We start from the raw sequence: 17,107 nt of genomic DNA, 5'->3' as shown, positions 1-17,107 counted from the left end.
AAATGTTAAACCAAGTGAACAGGACTGCACCAGCCGCGTAAAACAACACATTGACACCCTGAAAAGCCGAAGAAAAAGCCGCGCCATAATCCGCGTTCAATAGCTAATTTCGAAAGGCATTAAAATAAATCTAAATCTGAATGGAAACCACAAAGAGAAGCCGTGTTAAAAACCACCTACAAACCGGCGGCTAATATGTCCTGAAACAAAATCCCAGACCGGTCGGCGGCCGCTTTAATCTTTCGAATTAGTGGCCGATCTGTCGCATTCCTGACATCGTTTTGTTGCTGCCTCAATACGGGGCTGCCTTTGGGGGCGTTTCGGGCTCATTCACCTTCAGAGTGGCAGACTGAAAGGCGCCCTTCTTTGGGCCACCCAGTGCCCTTCGATTCTTGCCTCCAAAAGCCACGCGAAATTAATGTTCCCGCGATCAATTCAACACCACCCCAAACCGTCCAGCTGCCCAATTTCAATTGCCACCGGCTAAACTAGGCGGATTAAAACACAGAATCGGTGTGATTATTCGAAAGCGATTTACTGAGGAGGTTTTTGCAGACATTGAAACTTTTGAGGAAGAATGGTGCAGCAAAGAAGGTGGAGTCGACAAGGGCAGGACTACTTAAAAATCTTCTGCATTCACCACCGCCGAAATTGAAAAACCGGCCAGTCGGGATGAAATTTAATTACGTCCCTCTTCTTAAGAAAAGCCTTTTTTTCGGCCGAGCAAATCTTCAGCAAACTCCTCAAGTGACTGAGCGATTAAGAACAATAAGGAAGCTTTTAGGCCGTCGGACACTGGCTAGATTTCACAGATTAAAGTCCAGAAAAACTGAATTTTTGGCCTTTAAATGAATCAACCCCGATAACTCCCGTCAACTTTTCACAAACAACAGCAACTCGTGCTTGTAAAACGCCAGTCCCGGACTATTTTCCCCCACGGCTTAAACCCCGGAAAACTCACCAGTTTCAACCTACGCTCTAATCCAATTAACTTCCAAAGGCCTTTTGGATGTAATTAAAAATCTGGGCCCCAACTAATGGGCGTTCGCCCATCCCCCGCTTAGTAGAACTAAGTGTTTTGCATCTGATAGAAAAGCTCAAATGCAAACCGCTTCCAGTCTTCACGGGAAGCCAGAGTAATTAGTCGCCTATTCAGCTCGTTCGGGTCAAACTTGTTAATTAAATATTTGCCTGGAACGGTTGTCAATGCTTAAACAGAACTGAAATGGCCTAAAACTAAAGGTTTGTTGTCTGAGGCTTGTGCGATAGACAATGGATTTTTGCCCGGATCGAAAGCCTATTGTTTCATAAGGGTTAAACTCTTCCAGATTGTTCAGGAGGAAACTGTTTAGGTTCTCTATTGATTTATTACCTTCATTGTAATCTTAACGAGGTTAAAAACATGCTGAGTTAAGGGCAGTAAGATTGCCTAAAAATCCCTAAAACAAGGCCAGAAAGCACAAATACCAAATTAGTCCAAACTGAAAAATTTTACTACTGCAAATTATTTGATTTCTGTTTTAAGCATTATTTGCTCCAATTCTTTTTCTGTCAGTCTGTGTTTTTGCTGAAATTACGCATATTTGATGAATTTCTCACAAGGCAAAGTTTGGCATGCGCTTAGTGGACCAAAAAAACAGTTTTTGCACTTCAAGACCAAACCCACTAAAATCGCCACTTCATATCTCTAAACAGTTTTTGAATTTTCTGTCTTTTTCTTCCATTCTATACAAGATGACCCTAAAAAATTACATTTTGATGTTGTGGTGATAACATTTTTCTCTTGAACCGATTTTTGAAGCTAAAAATTAATTTAAAATTACTGCAAGATAAGAAAACAGAGTGTAAAGTTTCGGAAAATGCAGCTCCAGATCGAGCTACAGGGTGTTCAAATTTCAAGCAATTTCACAAACGGGTGAAACGAATAGTTTCTCAATTGCATGCTTGGTTTAAAACGTCTTTAGCCTTTCTTTGCTTTGCTATTTTTCAGATTTTTGAAGCCCAAAAGGGAGATAACGTCTTGAAATCTTTTGGCAGGGTTTCTGTGAGTCTACAGTATGTTTTGTTTAGTTGAAGTCATGCAGAAAACTGATTTCCGTTGGAAACTGCTTTACAATTGATTTTGTATTTGAAGGCGACTAGTTGTTCTCTAAAAAAAGTTCTGCATGGTCTCAAACGTCGAATGCATCGAACAGATGTAATTTTTTCTCAGCTGCATAGGTAAAATGTTTCTCAAAAAAACCTGAAGTTTGTTTAAGAGCAAATCAGGTTTTTTAATAGCCGATATCGAAAAAGTTGATCAGAATTAAAAAGCACATAAAAATATACTCTAACATCGATAATTCGTTAAAAAGCCGTAAAGCAAACCATATGCTAAATGCCATAAAAAAGCATCATTAGTATAAGACAACGCAAAAATTACTTAGATCAGCAACAGATTGCATTCTAGAAAACCCAAATTTATACGTTGTCATTTGCATTTAAATCCATAAAAAAATGTTTTTGATCAACTGGGAGCATACCGATTTTTTAGGATTGTAGCTTTTTTGAATGAAGCTCCGCTTCAACTCAAACCCTGTATAAACTTTATCTGAAGTGCAAAATATCTGCAAATCCGGGGGCTTACAGAGCAAAAATTGGGCTCAATGAGACTTGAAGCAGAAATAAAGTCGCTAGCAGGAATCAGAATATATCCAGTTTCAAAGTTAGGGAAAATTTGGCCGTTTAGCACTTGAAACTGAAATCTGTGGCCTGAAATATGTGGCATCGGAGCAAATTTCTTGGCGATAAATTTCGAAATTCTCCTCCAATTTAATATCAATATTTCTAAATTACATTCCACCCTGATCCAGCGGCTTTTTTGACCGTTTTGGGCGCACAATGGCCGCTTTATGTATCCCGCAGATTCGGTCCCTTTGGCGGTCTCACCGCCTAAAGCCCACCCTCTGAGATTTTGAGATTTATGCACGAACACCTTACATGGTTTCAGGTGACAACAACCTTGTGGCTTTTGCGTAATTTAATACGCGCCTCTGCTGTAATCCGTTATTGCTTCCATTCATCATGCACTGAGGATGGAAACTGCTCTTTCATCGAAACGACTGCTGGTGGTGTTTAAGTCACGCTTATCGCTGCTCAAGTGCTCATTTCATTCAAAAAAAACTTTGAATGCTTCATTATTTTGAAACCAGAAAGGTTTTCACAACAGAAACTTATACATTTGCTTTGGTAGCAAATGCAAATGGGAGGATTTCAGTTTACAGCAGCTTCTGTTGTGAGCAAACTCAAAAAGCACTATTCCAATAATGTACCATTAAATAGCTTGAACTTTGTGCTCAAAAATCGTATAAAAATATGTACAAATGATTTTGCTTTCGAGGTAAGTGATGGTTGAGAGAACAAAAGATAGATGTGAATAATGGGGATTAGGAAAACTTTCAAATTACGTCTATTGTTTTCATAATTTCGCTTTCCTTCCTAATCGCTCTTCGTTTATGCCGGCCTCAAATACAGCGCAGGCATTTCAGGAAAACGCTCGCCTTTGCGGTTCTCTGGATCGTAAAGATTAGAAGTCGTATAATTCTGGAGATTTAACGTCTGCAATTTACTTCTGTTAATTTTATTTCTGCTGCAATTATGTATTCTGATGCTCACGAAGAATTTGTATGTTTTTGGGAACATTTAAGCTGTAATTGAGGCAAATTGGCAAACGAAAGCTGATAAAATTTTCTAGTTCCTGCTCCCGATTTCCCATTGAATTCCTTTAAGACTTCCAATTAGTTTTATTAGTCAAACAGGTATTTTCAGTAGATATTAATGTGTATTTATTGCGGGGCAAAATCTGGGGACTCGGGTCCAATTTCCTAACTTGCTTCCGAATTTCAGGCATTTTGTGTCTTCACTGTGGATATTTCGAATATGCGCGTCCTAACTAACGGCATTTGCAAAGTGGCATAGAATTTCGGGAATTTATATTGCTAACTACATAAAAAGAAATAAATTTTTATCAGCGGGATGATCTCTTTATGAGAGCCGAACTGTAAGTAAAATTCAATAACATGAGTCCAAACTTGATGACTCCTTGAAACCGAGCGTCAAATCATCAACAAAAAAGACAAATTTCCCTAATTCTTGGTTGCTTTAACAGGCTATACCCAATATTATTTTCCAAGCACCCTCAGCTCTTTTGTAAAACAACCGTGAACTGGTTTTTAGGCTTTCATAAGCAAAACCTCATCCGATTTTCCTCCGATAAATTAATGAGGCTTCCACTGAAAAAACCGCAATCGAAATCCTAAACAGTGAATCAAAGTGGCCCCTTTAAAGGAGCACATTAAAATTTATTAGGCATTAGACGGCCCTCATTCGAACACCTAATAATCAGTTTTGTTTTTTACCTGGCGAGCGTGACCAACTGTTGTGACCAACAGTAAAACTTTTAATGCTTTATGGGTTCAGAAAGAACCTGTTTTTAATTCCAGCAAAGAAATCCGACAGACTAGACAGAACGTCTGGGCTCTTAAGCAGGATTTACTCATAATAAGCAATTATTTTTTTCAAGTGAAGAGCTGAGCATCAGAATGGCGTCAAAGGGTTTTTCCATATTAAAAAAAAACCGCTATAGGCGGTGTTGAAACGTATGGGCCCATCCTGAAAAATATACTTCCGTCGGCACTTTGGTCCAAAAAGCCCCAAATAAATCAAGACTTTCATCTTAAATCCAAATTATCAAAGATACATTGTGATTGTGTCACATCAGCCAAAATATTACCACGATCCGGCCTTTTTCGGCTTTGCCGACAAACAGATTTATGGTCAGGTTCCATGTGAAAATGATAGTGACTTCTCTCCCGGGTTTATTATTCAGCTATTGTACAGTTGGAAGTGATGTACAAATTGTTAACAATTGTCGACTTCTTTTAATGTCGAGAAGTGTTAGAGAAGCCGGCTTGTATTCAAAGAAACTGAGAAGAATTCGTGGAAAACGGAGTTCCGCTCGCTTCTTTTCAGCTGAACTTTCAGCCTATTTCAATCGATTTGAGAATCATCTATACCTCTCTGTTTGTTGTCAAGTGGAGACTTTCACAGAAAAGTTAAATTATTGATGAAAAGTCAAGCCATAAATATGGAATAAACATAAAGGGACTAAACGGCAGTAAATCATTGTCCGATGAACGCATTCTATTAAAAAAATGAATACATTTCAATAAAATTCTAACTTCCATGGGGGCCACCAAACTTGCATGGTTTAAAGCTCCCGACTGAACCGAAAACTGACTTCTTCCGGCTTTGTTCCATTTAAAATGCTCTTTTTACATGGGATTGTCGGCTCCTAATCGGATTTCGGCTGCGATTGACACCAGATTGTATAATATTGGATTTAACATGAAGCATTTTAGGCATCGATTTGGAGACACATTTGGGCACATTTTCACATGCGAATATATAGGATTTATTTCCGGATGTTTGCTGGAATATTCTATTCTGATTATTGCCTGCAAAGGGAAGGGACCATGCTTATGCGAAAGAGATGATTTTTGAACCGAAGCAGAGAAACATTGAAATTGCCATTTGATGAACAACTATTTTTACTGTGGAAGACTACGCCGAGTTTAATGAAATTGCAGGCGAAAGAAGATGTTGAATTTAACAGAAAAGAGCACAGTTCCAAGTAAATTGAGAGGAAAAAATTCTCTACCAGAAAAGTAACGCTAGTTGGGTGGAAACGAGCGTATCTAAAAGGGCAAAAAGTAGCCATTTTGCATTTTTTTTTAAATAGTTCCAAAGTGAAAACTACGGGATCCCAGTTTTGGCCCACAAAAATATCAAAAACAATTTCTTTCTAGTTTTACAGACGATATGGATTTTATTTGACAGGCTGTGAGCGAAATTTCAGGCTAAAGTAGTTAGAAGAAGAAATCTCAAAACTTGAAATCTGATTTTGATTTTTTTAACTGAACGTAATTCTGAACTGTAATTTAATGTTGATGTTGCTGATTAACTTGTTGAATTTCAACGATTTCTTTCCAAAACTTTACTAACTTTTGGCTCAAATTCCCGATAAAAAAACGCATATTTGTAGGAATTTTTGTAGCCAAAACTGTGCAACAAATCTAATATTTTCGCTTAAATAACACGTCGATACTTCAACTATTGTAATCGATAGCTCTTGGAGAGAATTTGGGGTCTAGAGAATTTTTTATATTTACTGATTCTAAAAGGTTTCTTCGTTACTTTAGCTTGTTTTCGCCGTGGCATTCAATAGAGCCTAATTTAGAGGGTAATTAGATTTAAAATCCAATCAGAATTAATTAACTGATGACTCAATCCAGATATATTTATGGCAATGACCAAAAGAGGCGTGCTGGGTGGAAAAATCGCGTTTTTTTCCATCCGGGAAACAACAGCAAAAAAATAGGCAAATGCGAGGGAAGAAGGAAGAACCGAATAGAGCGTGAATGAAAAGTCCCAAAGCCTCGTTCAATTCACACTTAATAAATATCAGCAAAGCAGCCAGTTCTTTTCTTCTGGAGTTATTAAATGCACATAATTCATCTGCCTTCCTGCAACATTAATCAAGAAAGGCACTGCAGTGCCCCCCTGGGGGCCGATTAGACAGATACACCTTTGGCCACACAGGTCGCTCCTTATTCTGAGTTATTTTTGCCCGTCATTAAAGAAAAATTACGCACTTTGCGATTCAAAAATAATTTGTCAAACCGCATTGGCCAGTTAATAAATTTGAGTAGCGCTCAATTTCTGCTTTGGCATTGATGGAACTGGAGCTGCTTCGTATTGTTGCATCTGAACCGGATGCTGATTCGTTTTTGCAAGCCTGCGGCGAACTGATTAATTGAAGATACTTAAGTGATGTTAATCTGTATTTTCAACTTTTTGTTTCCTCGGTTTTCTATATACACCACTCTCTTATTTATCTAATTTAACTATAATGGAGGTAATATTAAAATGAGAAATAATTATACAAAGCCGAGGAGCAAATCGTGCGGATTCTGCAAATTCTGGCGCTTGATTGATAGATTATGATGCACTTAAATCACGCAGCTAAAGGGTAAACTGATGAAAAATGCAATGTTCAGTGTTTGGGCGTTTTTGTGAGGAAGTCTGTGCCAAAATAATTGAAAAGATGGCAGACCAAGAAGTTTCTGGATCGATTTTTCAGTCAAATGAAGCAGAAAAATTTCACATGCAACTGAACTAAAAAAACGGTTTTTGTGCCATACAAAACCCCAACGAATTGAGCTGTTTGTTGTCCAAAATCAGAAACATAAAACCGCCCATTCCAGGAGAAATTGATGGTTTACTTCACACGCGTTTATGGGGTTCCCTAATATCGCGCCAATTAACAGATTTGATTGCTTTTGTGGTCCTCACGCCGCCACTTTAACGTGGCTTTTTATTGATTAATTTCGGCGCTTTTGAGTTCGATCATTAACTGCTTGATTAGTTTTTGACAAAATTTTGAGTGCCTCTCACTTCACTCATCGCCTATTGAAGTTAAGAACTAACTAACTTCATGAATAACGCGAGTATTGGGGTTTACATTAATTTCGACTTACTTTTAAGAATGCCATCGATTGTGTGGTTTTTCTTCCCTTCTGGGTCTTGATCGCTTTTGTTGCCACCTCGCACTATTTTATTGATTGCCGCTGTACTTGGAGGATCAGTGACACCTTCCTGCAAAAAATACAGCAATATAAAAATCATGGTAAAACAAACGTTAATAAAACTTATAACGCCAGGAAATAATAAAACTTTTGTGGTCTGAATATTTTTCGTTTTGTACTACTTCACGGTACCTCCGAGTCTGGACAATTTCATGCCAATCTGATCCTGATCCGAACTGATCAATAGAACATTGTGAATTATTCACCAACACTACAGCTGCGGCAAAAAAAATTAGCAAGCATAAAATGAAGAAAAATGCACCTTTTAGCTGAACAGTAAATATAATCTTTTGGCCACTCTGCATTCAAAATGAGCATGGGAGGTGGCCGCATGACACGGTTCTCGGACGCGTAACAATGCGAAATTGCTCTCCAAATTACCGGTATTTGGTACCAAGATATCTCCAGCATTCTGCCATTTAGGCGTCTACGTGAACAACGTGAAGTCCGCATTTATTTCCAACTCTAATTTTCCTTTACCTAACATGAACCTCAAGCAACCAGATCAGTAAACTTGTCATCCATTTGGTTGTTACCGTTTGCTTGCCTTCTGCTCTGATTCTAGATAAATCCTAGTGGTTGCAAAATGCATTCTTTTATAATTCACGGAAATTCAATTCGTGAACAGACAATATCAAATTTAAAAGAAATAAAATGACCGAACCCCCTCAGGACAAAAGTCGGTGACTGACGGGCTCCTAAACGCCCTTCTATTGGCTCATCACAATAAAACCGACATTTTACCTTCGGAGCCTCTAAGTAAGCCAAGTAAAAATCCGTAATAAAATTCATCATTTCGACATCGTCATTGTCATCGGCGATTTTATCGGTTCCCGGTCGCCTCCGGTGGTACCATCGCAGGTGCGCTGCGGTATGGGCTAATTTGAGGGCGGCGCGTGACCCAGGGCGACGGACGCCTTTCATCACGTGCCGCCCATGCATTTGCCCATGTAATGGGCGACTACGCAAAAGATCAGGAATATTCACGTGAAGGCTCGCTCGCGACTAATCAGCACTTCCGACAAAACATTCGCAAAATCCAAATTTGTCACCGAGACATCTTAAGACATTGTGAAAGAGTACCCGACAATAGGCCTCATAGAGGGTGAGTGAAGGGATGTCTAAGCCAGAAGAATCGCGATATTGGAAGTTTTTTAAGTTTCCTAATTAATAATGAATGTCCTTACTGCACACCAAAAAATTCAAAATCATCTGTGTGTGAATAACCGAGGATCTTCTTGAAAATATATTATTTTTTGGCACTTTGTGCGGCTCAAAACTCCGATGTTTCGAGCCGTGAAGGTATCAAACCGGAACACAGCAACGCGCTGTCCATTTTGCATCTCTCTTACAATTATATGTGTGCGAGTGCGAGATCCGATAACAACCGCGTTCCTGATTGGAAATCTCAGTTTGGTGGGAATCAGAGTGTTTGCCCCCAAGAGTGAATTATCTCTGAAGATGATGGCAATGCTTGCCAGCGAAACGCCACTAACCCAAACTACCCCGACAACAACAAAGTCTATGTTCCTCGTTCATTTCTGTCTATTTCTTCTGAATCCAACGCGAACCGTGATCATGATAGTGAAATCCTCCGATAGTCCGAAGGTCGCAAATTTATAGACTTTTTGAGATTTGCCTAAATCTGGACATTCTGGGCGAGATGTAAATGAACTTGTTCCGTTTTACTTCCGTTGGAAGAAAATGCACATGCGGAAATCTGTTGCTCCGAATAGCTCAAAAGAACAAATCGCATCTCTAGAAATGGTTTCAATGCAACAGTTATTTGAAGATGACTTCGGTGGGCGAAATGAGTTTTGCTCAAACACGCAAAATATGTGCAATCTAGATGAAAATTCGCAGATCGCCAGACTTATTCCCGATAAATTATTTTGTGTATCTCAATCTGCAGGAGTTAAAAAATATGCGAATAGACGTGTGTGCCTTAGCTCTGAAAATGTTTGAAGACGTGCAAGAAGAAGAATTTTCGAGTCGTAGCATTTAGCTACGATCATTATTTCACGAATTTTTTCGTTGTTATGTTGTTTTGATTTGTTTCGTTTGGGAGCTGGTGTGGAACCAACAGATGATTGGAACGCTTAATGAAATCTTCATGCTAAAAATTACCTTCAATAGTGCCTCCCTGATCTGCCAAGAGAAAATATCCGGTTGCGCCTTAATCATCTCCTCGATGCGATTCTCAATTTCTTTGCTGGCCACTTTGGGTTTCGAGCCGCCGATAACTCCTGGCCGGATACTGCCGGTTTCCTGATACCTATTCAAGATCTTCGAAACGCATCCATGCGAAACTCGCAGTTCTCTGGAAATCACGCATGGTCGTACTCCGGATGCTGCCAATTCAACGATTTGCAATCGGACGTGGTTGGGCAGAGGACGTCCGTTTATGAACACGCCACCCAGTTGGTTCATACGGCCTTGCCCTATAATAAAAAAAACATTTGTCTATGGCATTCAGAAGCTCGATAGGCTAAAGTGGCTGCTAAAGGTCCAGCAAGTTAAAAGGTGCTAAAATGTTAATGGTTTTACAGACTGATGCGAAATTTGCCTCAACTATGGCGAAAGTTGGGCTCTTTTCCGTTTGCAGGTATCACAGGCAATAAATAGGAAAAGGTGAGCTAAAAGCATGAGAAATAAGGCATTTCCAAGTAGAGTAGATAAAGATAAATTCAGATGACCTGTGACAAGTTTTACAAATCTTTGGACCGGATGGTTTCTTGGTCTTGGGTGGTTTGGGATTTGCACATGCAAATCAAAAGTTTGAATGTTGACCGCACATCAATTTACTCAACAACATTGAGCTTCGGAACTGGTGCTCTTTCGGTTTCTTAGCCGTCGTCTTGCGCTTCGCAAACTTGCCAAAACCCGCAAAACGGTCTGTTGCCCGACGGTCTGAAAACCCGAGCAACCCACCAGTTTCCGACGCTAACTGCAGTTCGCAAGCTAATTTTCTGAGAAAAAGGACCGCATATTTTTATAAATGTACTGTCTTCCTTAAATGGAACACACTCACTGATGAGGCACAATACGTGAACGGTTTTTTTGCCAAATCCTGCAACCCACCTTGAAATTGATAAGTTCCGATGAACGATCGCACATCCATTTTCAGACAACTGCCACAATATCGGCACTAAACAAGCACAAAATCAACTTGTTCGACACTTTACGCGAACGCTTCGCAACCCTGAAGACTGGACCGGACACAACGTTTCCCTAGCTCGACCACTAACTAATACTAAAGTCTCGTTCTTCAAAGTTCGACGTTAAGAAAGGCAAAGTTGAGAAATCACCATCTGGTAGTGGCGTAACTCGACCCCATTGGTTGGAAGCATATTTTAGGGGCCGACTTTATGGGAGAGGTAGAAAGACTTTAGCACCTGGGAAGTACCAAACTGTAGTCCAGCCAGTGGGAGCTGGTAGTGGGGGCGAAGTAAAATGGCGGTGCTTGTCCGCGAAGTGAAAAGAACATTTATTTGATGTGTTAATAGGGGGCAGTAGGGAATTAGGGGTGAAATAAATTATTCGAGCTATGTTAAGGCTTCGCTATGGATATTTCCTATGCTCACCAGCCGGTTTGGTTAGGGGTTTATTTAAGAGCCGCGCCGATTCTATTGTGATTCCAATGAAGAGCGTTGGAAAGTTGTAATTTATTTTAAATGTCTGATCGGAAAAATGAGGGTGCAGCCCTGAATCATACTCCGAGGGAACAGTTTTCGGCCTCTAAAAACCAGAAACGGGCTCGTAAGGCTCATAAGGTTAAAGTTTGGCCTAGTAACTAAGTTATGCTATTCTTATCTTTCCTGGGTCTCAGTCAAAGTGTGAAGTAAAAATTGATTTTAATGTCGTTTATTTAATTACGTTTCGGCGAGACAACAGCGTCATCATCAGATTTAAAATTTACATAAACTCATGATCGGTAAAAATCAACGTTCTTTTAGGTCTTTGCCTTCTTGAAACCTTCAATTTGTCTAGAGTGCAGAGACAAATAAGAATATCATCACAAGTACACGCAGTCAGGAAAATAAATCAGAACTAGTAACTAAGCTCAATTGAATTTGGCCCTAAAAGTTATTTTTTTGCAGCAAAAATGGGAAAAACCCTGATAATTAGGGAGCAAATGACCGATTTAGCATCGAAATTTTATGGGGCTTAATGGCGCATTTTGCGGGCTTCAATGCAGTCGAAATAAATTTCTGAACTTGAATCGATTGAGCGTTGAAATTTTGTTTTCGTTTTCACGACGCGTCGGCTCTAAGCGCGAAAACGCACGCAGTTCAAGCAATCATTCTTTTGAATCCAAACTGACTTTTGTAAATTTAATACAGCGACTTCTAGTTAAATAAAATCCAGTAGCAGCAAAACAAAAAACTTTGTGAGTGAGTTGAAACCTTTCCAGAACTTTATCGGGTTTTGGTGAAAAACCGCTGTTCGGCTCTATCTGGTAACATTTCTGACACTGTGTTTGAATGGAACCTTAGGTATTAAATTGTACTTTAGTCTGACTAATGAAGCTACACTTCCCCTTATCTGTCGCAAAATCCACAAAAAATGCGATAGTAAAAAACACTTGAGACCCACCGCCTCCAACCGAAATTGTTTTAATTGAAGCCGAGAGCTTTGTCAATAAGTCCAATTTTGCAATATTCATTTGGCACATTTTTCCAACCTCCCCAAGTAAAATCCGCCAGCAAAAATCCTGCTGTAAATTGCAACATTGATTAAAATAAATTTTCAGTGTTCTGTACTACAGCTGGGTAAAAACCATAACACTTCTCTTCATGGTAAGTTAGCCCAGTGTTATGCATGGGAGGGAACAATCACCTTCCATGGGAGGTGCTTCAAACTGAGGCCCGACCTTAAAACTATTTATTTGGTCACGAGCTATAAGAAAATTCATGGTAGATTATGCCCGATAATAATTTGTAGCAAAAATGCAGCGGAAAGGCGAGCGAATAATCTGCAACGTCGAACGCATATTAGCCTGATACCATCATGGTACGTACTAATTAGATGTTATGACATGCATTATTCGGCTGTGGAAAGCTGGGATGGTCAGCAGGCTGTTCTGAAATGTGTCTGTGTTGAACTTGAATTTTTTCAAGTTCATTAAAGCCCCAAGTAGGCACTCTGTACTTTCCTGCATGGTTGAATGATTTATCTGTCGCATTTCATACAAAAAGCATTGAAGATCACATAAGAGAATGCCTTTCCAAGGACATTTTGGGGCCTTTATTCCTTAACAGTAGCTGTCTGTTTCCTGTCAAAGGACCATTGGAACCACACGGCGCTAAAGATATAGGTACCGTTGAATGTATAGATAGACTGCTTTCAAAAAGAGAAAATATTCGAAAAAATGCCCCCAAGCAGCAATTACAGAGCAAATAAATCACTCAATAATAGCGAAAAAAATGTACAGCCAACATGCAAAGAGTTTTGAAAAGAACTTGGTCTTGCAACGAGAGCATGTTTGCCCAGTCTCACTTTTACAGAAGTCGTAATTGAATTAACACAACAACAAAATAATCTGAAGTTGTTTTCTTCTCTTTGGAAAAATCCGAGGTTTTCGAATCGTTAAAAATCTTGCGTTTTTTTTGTAATACCACATACAATAAGACCAATACTACAATAATAATAGTCCATCTTTTCAGTCATCAAACTTGTTTTTTTGGAACAAATTTCCAAATATCACTAATACGAAATTCACTCTTATTATGCCTCAGCTTTAATAGAAAATTCGCCCAATGCCAAAGGCAAATTAGAACTTCTCAAGAGAACTTTTAACATGGCATATTTCCACTGGCACAAATCTCCAACTGAGACTCTATCAAAAACGTTCCCGGCCGGTTGGCCGGAAGCTCTTTAAAAGTTATCCGAGTGATTTTATAAGAATTCCTGCGAAATGAAATTGGGAGCTGAACGGTTTATGTCAATGAATTGAAAAGAATACTTAGGTATGTAGAGTTGATCAAAGGAAATTATTATAGTCGCCCTATCCTCGTTTAGGCAGGGTTTCTTTATATAAGCGACTGATTTCACTTGATGTTAACCACACCGAATCAATGATTACTAAATAACTTCAAATGACTTTCATCGAGGGGATGAAACTAAATTTTAGGTCGCATTGATGCAAAAAATTAGCAGGCGCTTTCCTGCTGATGTTGATGAGAATGAACTGATTCAAAACCGATGCTGGTGGTGCTTGCTGATGACACAACCAAGAAAGCATGTACTCTTTTTCCAGAGTTCAAGTGCTGCGGTTTTCTCCTTCATCCATTTTGCCTTGTCCTCTCCAGGTTGAAATAAAATTTCTTAAAGTCCAAAAATTAGCAAAATAACCGATTCTGATCTCACCCATCAGTATCGAAAGCGTGATGAAACGGCAATATCTGCACCTAATTAAATTCCTATTAAACATTGATAAAAATCGGCAAACACAACCGAAAATAGTTCGCATATAAAAAGCGATTCCGAGAAAATATTTCACAAAATTCTGTTATTAAATGTGCGGACACTGTAAAAACCACGACACGCGTAAATACGAGATATTACGCTTTGGTCATCTAGTTTGATGATGTCCATCAATTATAATTTTTTCCGTTTTCGGCGACACTTTTGAGAACATTCCCATGAAGAATTCCATTAAAGTTTTTAGCCTGCCGATTGATTATAATCCTTTACGGATTCCCAATTTGAGAGGCAAACATAGGCGGTAAACTTGCCGATTTTCAACGGTTTTTTCCTGAGGAATGGCTTAATTTACTTTTCTTAAGTCCGTTCAAATAGTTTCGGGGAAACATGTGGCCGATTCTCTTTGCTCTCCAAGCTATTCTAGATTTCTGCAAATTTTCCAAAAACCAATCGATCAGCACGAGGAAGTTCTTGTGTGCGGATAAATTCATTCCCAAAGGCTTCCAACAGTGGCAATTTCACTCTTGGGTATACTCGGATGTTATGAACCGATAACTGTAAAAGAATGGCACTACAAATATGACTATTGTTACTTTTGGCTGCCGAAGACCATGATCGATTATGATCAATGTGGACATGCTTGTTTATTTGGGAGATTTGGCGCATTCAAGCCAAAAATCACTGCTTTATTGAGGATGGAAAATGAAGTAGCAGTTTAAACGTGAAATTGATGAGGAAAGGTGTATTTTTTTCTTTATTTGAAATTTTCCACACAAGAAATCTCAAGATTTGTTAGTTACCTACTAAATAGTATTTCAGTTTTATTCACTTTTGGTAGAACCGTCACGTTTGATTAAAAAGATTACTAAAGTTAATAGCAAATATATTAATAGCTTATCTTAGCTTGACACACGTTTTGCGCCAAGTTCCAACTTTAATTCGGTACACGAATAGATTATTATTCATTGCAGAGTTCCAGGAATTGTTCAAAAGTTGCGAAATATTGTCAAATGTTTTTCCAAACAGGGCGATTCAAGATTGGCGTCTTTAGTGCTAGCGGCACAAGAGAGAACAGCAAAACATGATCCATCTAGCAAATCAAAACATTTTTCCATACTTTCATTGACTAACCATTTTTAAGTGTTGTTTTCGCTGATAATCACATTGTTTCACGATTTCACCTTATCGGTTCTGTATCTATCATGGCTCGACGATAAACGCTAATTAAACATTTGATTATGTTCCCCACTCGGTCGATTTTCGAGTAAAATAAGTAAAATCTGTCGCAGTTAGTTGGTGATGTGAATTCGCGTGTAGTGAAAATTGAAAAGATGTCGGAGAACGAATCGGTGTATCGTCGCCTATGTAATATTTTGCCGTCCTTACGATCAGAGTATCAGCATTACACCCTGCAAATTGATCGCAATGGAACAATAACGACGCGACTCCTTTCGGAGTTTTTCACTGGCACATTGACCAATAAAGACAGCGGAGAGGTCACTCATATTGTCATTAAAGTGGTTCCAGCGTTCAGCTTTATCAAAAGCTATGAGGAAATCTATAGAAACGAAGTCTACCTGTACTCGCAAATCTTCGACGAGTTGAACAAGTTCCAAAAGCAAAAAGAAGTGAAAGACCCTATTACGAATCTACCGAACTACTTGGGCGGTCATTCGAGTGCCAACAAAGAATTCATTGTCCTAGAAAATCTTAGCATCGCCGGCTACAAGCTGTACCACGGAAACGAATGCTTGACACCTGAACATTTAGAAACGATTTTCAAAACATATGCCAGATTCCATGCGTTGTCGTTTGTCTACAAGCACGAATATCCAGACCGGTTTCAACAGATGGCCAACGAGCTGGTGGACATTGTCAAATTGCTGAATGGAAAGGAGTTGGCGCAACCGATCGCAACTGCATATTCAGCTGCAGTTAACAGCTTCAACGCTGCTGCTGATGCGGAGATCATCAAAAAATTGAGGGATGTTTCAAATATTCGAGAGGTTGCCGCTACAGGTCGTGCCTACGATGGAGACTATGCATGTTTGATACATGGAAATTGCTCAATGAATAATTTGATGTTCAAATATTCGGTATGTTTTTTTTTGAGTTAGCGATTTATTTTTCCCAAGTTTCTCCCGCAAAAAAACTCTAATAATTTAAGCCGCCCAAGTAGCAAGTTGGCACATAGCAACTGGTTGTTTACCTTGCATCGCCCACAGAATCCTATGTGAGCAAGTGAGAGAACCGATGTCAGCTACGTTCTTGAATGGAAAGCTCAGTTTCATTTCATTATTTCAAAAGCTTTAAACATTTCAAAACGTTTCCAACCTCTGTTGCAATTTTAGAAATCCGGAGACCTGGAACACATCAAGATGATCGACTTTCAATTGGCTTACATCAGCACGCCAGTGCATGATCTTTCCTACATTTTCTACTCGGGGGCATCGAAGGCTGATATGGATAAACTGGACTACTATTTGGATTTATATTACAATACTTTCGCGTCGTTCGTTTTGGAGCTTGGAGCCAACCCAAAGGAGATTTATCCTTACGAAGCTTTGAAGAGCGAGTGGAAAAAATATTCAGTGATCGGCATCGCTTTTGGTACGTATCCCGATTAAGTCCGTTCCTTGCACTAAAGCTGTAAATTTGCCCGCATTAGTCTCGATAGGAGAAATCATTTCAGTTAAAAATTGTTTGATAGTGAATAAGTGTAACATTTTTCAGGGATTATCGGTTGGGTGAAGAAACTGATGAACAGAGATGAAGTTGTGAACATGTACAACCAAAACATGCCCCGCGATATTCGCATAGACTCTTTTCGGAGGCAAATGTTGGAAATCTGCAATGGAAAACCCTTCACAGAACAGGCCAACGCTATATGTCGACATGCTGTGGAATATGGAATTTTTTAAATCCTTGTGATGCTTTTTTGCAGGAGTGTTCGCGTGTTGTAAACGATATTTATAGTAAATAGCTTATTAGGGAAA

The 17,107-nt window shown here is 39.2% G+C and overlaps 2 protein-coding genes across 2 annotated transcripts in view; one reads left to right on the top strand and one right to left on the bottom strand.

Moving 5' to 3' along the window:
* LOC109545390 (protein gooseberry-neuro) overlaps nt 1-10,953 on the bottom strand; it is a 14,843-nt gene extending 3,890 nt beyond the window's left edge. Inside the window, exons 1-3 of the mRNA XM_019916057.2 lie at nt 10,767-10,953; nt 9,813-10,126; nt 7,578-7,695 (exon numbers count right to left, since the gene is read on the bottom strand). Of these exons, the coding sequence (XP_019771616.1) occupies nt 7,578-7,695; nt 9,813-10,126; nt 10,767-10,806 (472 nt within the window). The 5' untranslated portion in view covers nt 10,807-10,953. The remainder of the gene's footprint in view (nt 1-7,577; nt 7,696-9,812; nt 10,127-10,766) is intronic.
* A 4,373-nt stretch (nt 10,954-15,326) lies between these two features.
* Nucleotides 15,327-17,107, top strand: LOC109545372. Its single transcript, XM_019916036.2, has 3 exons — nt 15,327-16,207; nt 16,463-16,721; nt 16,845-17,107. Exons 1-3 carry the CDS (start codon nt 15,443-15,445, stop codon nt 17,030-17,032), a joined length of 1,212 nt encoding a protein of 403 aa, XP_019771595.1. The 5' UTR covers nt 15,327-15,442; the 3' UTR covers nt 17,033-17,107.

Source organism: Dendroctonus ponderosae, unplaced genomic scaffold (assembly GCF_020466585.1).
Source record: "Dendroctonus ponderosae isolate FM_Combo_2020 unplaced genomic scaffold, Dpon_F_20191213v2 Dpon_F_20191213_2, whole genome shotgun sequence".
Lineage (NCBI taxonomy): Eukaryota > Metazoa > Arthropoda > Insecta > Coleoptera > Curculionidae > Dendroctonus > Dendroctonus ponderosae.
This window is presented reverse-complemented; position numbering and strand designations above follow the sequence as displayed.

Bases quoted from the DNA above. Each gene is read 5' to 3' on its own strand.
- LOC109545372 (XM_019916036.2), top strand. From the start codon at position 15,443: ATGTCGGAGAACGAATCGGTGTATCGTCGCCTATGTAATATTTTGCCG. The intron at 16,208-16,462 runs GTATGTTTTTTT...TTGCAATTTTAG, and splicing joins ATTTGATGTTCAAATATTCG to AAATCCGGAGACCTGGAACA. The intron at 16,722-16,844 runs GTACGTATCCCG...AACATTTTTCAG, and splicing joins AGTGATCGGCATCGCTTTTG to GGATTATCGGTTGGGTGAAG.